Genomic DNA, 7,727 nt, shown 5'->3' with positions numbered 1-7,727 from the left:
CATTGAGATTAAAGTCCAAACACAACCTAACGCGGTACATTTATATTGAAATATTTACCACAGAGTGACTCGAGCTTGCTAAAAACACTAGTTTGTGAGTGAAATGAATGTGCTTGTTTTATTTAATGTCTCATGACTATTCGATCTGTATGATGTTACCTTTTCCCAATATGATTGTTGTGTTCACATTTCATAAATTATACAGTGGAACTGTTACACTATGTATACAGAGATTAGGGTTTGTATTGTGTTTTTTTTAATTATTTTTTTTTTTAATGTTTGCTACATGCAGTTTATTGCCTCATTTTGGTTTAATGCATTAAACCATCTCTCTGTTAGTGAATCATGATTACACTCATATAACATACACATAAATGGGCACCATACAATTTATGCATTTTGTCATTTATTTGTCATTCAAATCAACATACATCTGTAATATAGGCACATTTCTGGTTCATGTTACATCCGCCAAACCTTAAATTCCTTAAAGTCCAAATTTCAAGCTTTTAAATGACACATATTTCTCAAATGAGAAGCTTTAAATGAATTGGCTAGCAGTTCCAGGTAAAAAAAATAAATAAAAAATTACAACTTTTAAAAAATACTGTATATATAGGTTATTGGTATCGGTCACAATGGGCTGTGAATTATCGGTTATGTTCCATATCTGTGTATCCCTACTTTAAAGGATATGATGTCACAAACCTTGTAAACATTGGCAGGTTCTTTATTATAATCATGTTTTGGAGTTAACAAAAATATAGGCCTATCCATTTTTGCATTTGCATAAATGTGCTTCTTTATACAGCCTACACTAATTTCCTTTCATAATGTAATGCATCCTAGTACATCTCTTAAGTAAAGAAGCAAAATTACATTCTTTAGCAGATCAGGAACACAGTTTAATATCATATTATATATAATAAGTAATTTTTTATGGAACGTTTAATTAAATATCAAATTACGTTTGGCAGTCCCAATATATGGCTATATTGAGAAACTAAAATCCATGCACATTCGTTATGTGTGTAGGCCTATAATAAAAAATATCTTCAATATCTTCTTTATTGTATCAAAATAAAACAATAGCCGACTTGATAGTATTATGTCACACCACTTTAGCTTCATCTCTCCAAAACTCCAAAAAATTGCACAGAACTACCGTGTGTTCAATGTGCAATGCCACCCTTGAATGAGTCTGTGCCCCACATGGGCCATCCCAGTCGAAAAAGTCTGTATACGCCACTGACTAAAACAATTTTGCAGTTTTTATCTTTAAGGAAAGCAAGCTGTGAAGTTGACATCTGCAGCAGCCTATGATAAATATGTGTTAAGATTTGACCTCTAAACACATTTTATCACCAGGAAATCATTTGACTTTGGAGTACACTGGGTGAAATAACAACCTAGTCTCATGACAACTTGTAAAAATTTGCAAGAGATAGCAAAATCTTAAGGTATGGACCCTTTTCACACATTCACGAAAGCGGAAGTCGTTTTAGTTGGCTAAACTTGCTGGGGATCACAGCAAATAAAAATTTTGCTTACCCTTTGCTCCAACAGTAAAAGAAAAAAATCAACGATTATGCTTTCACAGCTTTAGCCTGCCTCCTATTCAACACTTTATTTTAACAAAGGTTACTCATTCCATATTTATTTATGCAACACAAATGACTGATGTATGTCAATAACCTGTAATAGGCTTCCCCTGTCTCGTTAGAAACCCTAAAGTTTCTCTTTCTTCCATGATACAGAAAAGTTATTTTTCTATTAAAATCATGGGTAGGTTTAGAGGTTAAAACTTTGATAAATTCGTGATAACATTGTTTGGTGGTTAGTTTATTTTTCTCTATGGGAGTTAAAGTCAACCTGTACGATTTCTTATGATTCGCCATATCCTATTATAATTACGACTTGTCATTAGAGCAGGTTTTGAAATATGGTATCCAACAATGCCATGCATTCGACATGATCTTCCAGTTTGAAGAATGAGCCTGAAGTGATATCAGCTGCAATTTTTTTTAATCTTTTCTTAAATTATTACATGAGAAATGTTTGACTTAAAACTGGATTAAAACTGTTCATTAACCATTTTCCAAGATGACTTGTAATATGGTCATGTAAAAACAATGTAGCGTTATACTGTTTGAAATGTTTATCACTGCATACTGTGTGCAGTTTCACATAGGTCGAATATAAAAAAAATGTATATAGTAAAAACTATGCAATAAGTTGTAGTAATAAAATTCTATAGTAATATTCTATTCTGAACATAGCAAAAGATCATATTAGCATAAAAGCTATGTGTTATCTTTATATTATTTCAGCTTAAAATGTTTGTGTAAAATAAAATGTGACATTTTCTCTCACCGTACAATAATGTATCTACAGGATAACTTATAAAGGACAATGCAATTCTTTAAAAGAGCCAGTAAGAATGTATTTATTGACCTTTAGAACATAAATGGTTTACTCTTTTAACTCAAGTGTATGGTACAGACACTCACAAACACTTTTAATACTGGGCCCTCTCAATGTATTATTTAATTTCACAGTATCTTATTACAATAAACCAATGAATGGTGGAGTGATCACTTACATACTGAAAGAAAATGAAAAAAGAAAGAGGAGGAACAGAAGTAGAGCAGACCTTGCAAGCACCAGGGAGAAGGTGTAGCTTCACATAGGGATCGGCCAAACCATTAAAGTCCATGGGCTTCAGACCCTGTGTACGTGGAGGTAAAGACAGCATAAATAAGAGACAGAGACCAAATAAAGGGTACTAATTTGCTAGTGTCTGTGCTTTGTGGGTGTATTGTGGGTGATTTACTATAAATAATTGCACAAATAACCACTTCCAGATGTAAAAATCGTACTTTGATTGTAAACGATAATCAACCATTACAGACACCCCTATCGTGAGCTCTGAGGTTGTTAATCAATGTTATGCTTTTGTTGAAGCCATCAGTCCACATTATTTCCATTTAATTAGTAAGAAATTGTGTTTGATAGTGAAATTTCTGGTGAAGAACTACACTACCCATGATCCTGAAGGGAAATGATCTTCCAATCAGAGAATCACGGTCAATGAAGCGTGCCAATAAAGCTCTGCAGTGATGGAACACTCACATGACGCACTGTCAATGACGCAATCGAGACGCTCTCCCTACACTCTCAAACTTCTTTGCAATAAAAACAAAATATATTGTATCTATAATTATAATTAACAACTGTAAATCAATAGTTTTGTATTTTACTATCATTTTTAAATCAGTTTCATCATTTGAAATGCATCATGGGATTGTAGTTCATTCCTTCATTAAAGTCGTTAAGTACACAGTCTTGTACTTTCGTCTTTTTGTCCGTTTATCAAATAATTTTCTGCTTCAAATCAAAGTTTGTAATGTTGTGATTAACCTCTGAGCTGGTTGGTTCAGTTTATGGCTTAGAACTCTTTTATGAAGGATTTCATGAAATCCTTATGGGGAAAAAAATATGGAAAAAAATTTTTCGGAACCAAGATGGCTGAAAAAGTGGGCGCATAATTTTCCGTAGTTAATTGCGATTAATCACAGATTTTGAAAGTGCTGAACTTTTACACTATATTTACTTCTTGTCTTGTCTAAATTCATTTATTTACATCTTAGGAAAGAAAATAAATGTAACAAAATAATGCTTTATTAACATTTACCAAACAAAGCCTTCCACAGCATAAAGATAGAAATGCAGAAATAACATTAAACAATTCCCAAAGTCTAATTGAGAGTTTGACTAATTAAAAGAAGTAGTCCCCACATAGGTTGCATTTTCATTGCAATGGGCATTAAATCTCTTAAACTCTCATCCTCCAAAATCTGCTGGTAGACTGTGGCTATCCGCTTTCCTACAGCAATCGTGAAGCCGCGTTCATGAATCGCTTCAGGACGTCAATGCCAGCGTCGCTTTGAAATAAAAAAAAAAAAAAGACGTCTTTCCCCATCATTTTATCAAAGAAGCTCTGTTGTGTTGTGTGTGTGTGTGCAGAGATTCTTTTGTTCATTGACATAACAACCTCCGCGGCTCTAACACAGGAGAGAGCGTAACAGTCAACTAGCATGTTGCGTCAGTACCGCCCATAGAATGTCTATGGGACCCTAGCATTGTGCTATTTTATGCCAAGCTTGTAAGCTCAACTTGGTAGAAGGGCTCTGGTGTGTGCGTCAGTGAATGACTCCGGACGGACACATCACAAAGGTTCTGCCCTTCAAACCAGTGTTTATGCTGTATTAACGGTCAATGCGTTAATCGTGATTAAGAAAAATTTACGTGTTAAACTTTTTTTAATCAATCGCATGCGTTAACGTGTTAATTCTGAGAGCTCTACTAAAAATATAAAATGAGGATTAAATAATGATAGGGATAAAACATACTTTACTAAACATGAAAATAATATGCTTAAATATGCAACAACAATTACAAGAAGTCAATTTTAAAAGTCATAAATATTAATAAACATGTCACAGTAACTTCCCTCGACAATGTAGATACTGTACATCACAATCAGTTAACAAACGAGTAATGTTCGATTCATAAAAGCATGACAAGCAACATTAGCTTCAACAACCCTACCAGACAACATATCCAGCATTATAGCAGGTAAACAACTTTGCCAAATGGATAACAGATAAACATCCATCCAGACTGCAGCTATGCTGTCCTGAACTGTGTGAGTGTGACTGACTGAACCAGCCGGTACTTCTTTCCTGTGTTTACAGACATAACGTAATGACGCAAGGATGAATGACATTTCGTGCCAAATCCGACCCAAGCTCAAAATGCAAATCATTTTTATATGCTTACCGTAGTGAATCGGGGTAAGGTAAAGACAACTGATTGTTTATGTTCTCAATCAATAATGGCAATTTGTTCATTTTTAACCAAAAAATCTTACGTAGTGCAGCTTTTTCGAAATTATGCAAAAACTGACAAGACACACTATTTTTGCGTATCTGAAAAACACAGTCCTCAGTAGAATACATTAGTAGATATTTTTCTGTGTGTTATAAAGTTTGCACGTTTTTATACACATAACCCTTAAATCAGGACCAGAGAGAGGAAGGAACACAAAATGTTAATGGGCCAAAGAGTGAACCCTGAGGTACTCCCAAAATTATCCATGATAATGATTGAACAGTTTTATAATTTTTCTAAACATCATTGTTTCATTAATTCTCTGCAGAAGCTAACTGGTAGCATTGTCTGCATTGTCTTCACACAATAATACAGAAAACTCTGTCAAGGGAAGCTCAGATTGGAGTTACCTTTGCTTTGATGACGGTGCAGTGAAGGGAACTTGTTGCCATCTCGTAGAGCAGCACAAACTCTAGAGTGCCCAATGATGCTGCCACACATGATCAAAGACATCCATCAATATCCACCAATAATCCATCACACTTTATTAAAGACCCCATGAAATCAAAATAGGATTTTGTCACTTTTAGTTTTTAGTTTTGACATTTAAAAAAAAAAAAAAAAAATGAAAATGTTGTCCTATGTTAAGAAGTAGCTTAGTCAGATGATTAGGGACAACAACTAACTAAACAGGTGAAGTCCATATGACATCACTTCTGGGACCTTCAAGAAGGCTGCACATGAATATTTCGTCTGTCTTTTCTGTATTTCTTGTATGTATGGCTTGGACTCAGCCTCGGCTTATTTGAATGGATTATCATTTTTTTGTTGGAAATATCACAATCTTCATCGTCATTTCACCACCTCACCCTGTTTTTAAAACCTTGAAATATTTTACACCAACACCAGCACAAATCTGGTCGGAGCAGAACTGTACCAAACACAGAACAGGTGAGCAACCTCTCTCTGGGCTTCCCCATACATTTATCCACGCATTTTGAATAGGACTGACTTCTACATCATTTACAACATGCAGGGACAGTTAACATATTGCGGGAAGAAGCCCTGGCTAGAGTATTTACCCCTAGACCGGAAGAGAGATTTATTTTATTTACTTGCAGGGTTTTCTTGCTTTGTAACATCCAATAAAATGCCCTCGAGAGTGAATACCACATGCCACCAAGGATGTCTTTACTGCCTGGACAGAGTTATCTGTTAGCAATAGCATTCAAAAGACTTTTTATGAGCCAATCACCTGATCTGTAAATGTCATGTAACAAATTACTTTGTAGCTGCTATGGCAACAGGGTTTGACTGGTTAGCATAGGCAGTGAACCCTGGTGGTAGATGCTGTAACTACACCATTATTCGAGAAATAGCATCTTTCCAGAGAGATGGAGAGAGAGCACAGACACAAATACACGGCACAAGGATGTTACATGGACAAAAGAAGTTGTATATTTCTACATTTATATATATATTATTTGCAAGCAACATAGAAATCACAAACATTTCTTTATATAAAAGTAGATGTTTTACCAGTGCACAACTTTTGGAGGACTGAAATGGACTTAATGTTCCCTGTCTGCTGGCGACATCACAGCTCAGAACAGTCGCTAGCAGTAAGGGCTCCTGACCGCAGATATACGTGGGGCAGATTCTTGTTCTGAGCTCTGTAGGTTATGTATCACCACAGGGAAGTTTTACATTATTTAACTCGTTAAACCCACAAAAGCACTACCTGACAGAACATGTGGTGTCCTTTCAAAATTGCACCTCAGGATGGCACTATAATTTTGATTGGGATATTCTTATTGATATTCAAAGTAATTATTTATTTATTGCCATATTTTACATACAATATTGCGAAAGTATCAGTACGCACCACAAAAGCAGTGACAAGAAAATAATTATAATAATACAAATTAAATAAGGTGCCAGTAGCGGTAATAAACATAATAACAACAACATTATTCAATAAAATCAAATAAACATTCAACAAGATATTAATGAATACGTTTTTCTAGCAAGTCAACTGGCGGCCACCTTTGGAATGCCCTCAGGAAGCTATTTCCAGTCAAGAAAGTACAGCTCCTATCTACTTGAAACTCCTAAAAATGGTTGCTCAAGATTATGATCAAAGAACAAATTTCAAATCAGCAGTAAAATCTGAATACTGGATTCATAAATTGAGCTTCTTTACCTCAGATTATGCAAAAAAAAAAAAAGAAATTCCCGGCTTGTATAGCTAATTCACATGCACTTTCTCGAGTTGATTGACAGGTGATGTCTTTATCTAAAAGGTGATTGGCTCTTTTACCTGTAGGGTGGGACATCCTTTCTACATCCGTTGACTGTTGGGCATTCAAGTTTCTGTTATAGTCTCTGAATGAACTCATTATCTTATAATGTCAACTATATCTGGAAATGAGGGTTTTTCCAACTAATTAATATTTTAGGTCTGTGCCGAGTACTCGCGGATCACATGATTTCAGTTGTGTTTGTTCCATATCTTGTTAGCAGGAGGAACATTTCTCTGCCTACAAACTGTGTTCTGTGTATTTGCATGCAAATACATTTTCAGTAAATGCAAATATTTTTTATATAACACTAAAGTGTAAATTAAGTGAACACAGAGCACTAACCTATCCTTTTAACATAAAATAAATAACAATCTAATGGGGTCAGCACGTTAAGGATTTAACGGTGTCTGACCTCTTTTCCCACAATTTTATCGTCTTCAACTGGCATTTGACTCTCCTCATGGTCATTCATTTTTAAGTTTCTAACAATGGGGGCCTGGGTAGCTCAGCAAGTATTGACACCTACTACCA

At 35.0% G+C, this 7,727-nt stretch overlaps 1 protein-coding gene across 1 annotated transcript in view; it reads right to left on the bottom strand.

Moving 5' to 3' along the window:
- LOC127423006 (double C2-like domain-containing protein alpha) overlaps window positions 1-7,727 on the bottom strand; it is an 85,016-nt gene that overhangs the window by 59,120 nt on the left and 18,169 nt on the right. The window contains exons 3-4 of the mRNA XM_051666973.1: window positions 5,304-5,383; window positions 2,654-2,728 (exon numbers count right to left, since the gene is read on the bottom strand). Coding sequence (XP_051522933.1) covers window positions 2,654-2,728; window positions 5,304-5,383 — 155 coding nt within the window. The remainder of the gene's footprint in view (window positions 1-2,653; window positions 2,729-5,303; window positions 5,384-7,727) is intronic.

The sequence above is a fragment of the Myxocyprinus asiaticus genome, chromosome 32 (assembly GCF_019703515.2).
Source record: "Myxocyprinus asiaticus isolate MX2 ecotype Aquarium Trade chromosome 32, UBuf_Myxa_2, whole genome shotgun sequence".
Classification (NCBI taxonomy): domain Eukaryota; kingdom Metazoa; phylum Chordata; class Actinopteri; order Cypriniformes; family Catostomidae; genus Myxocyprinus; species Myxocyprinus asiaticus.
This window is presented reverse-complemented; position numbering and strand designations above follow the sequence as displayed.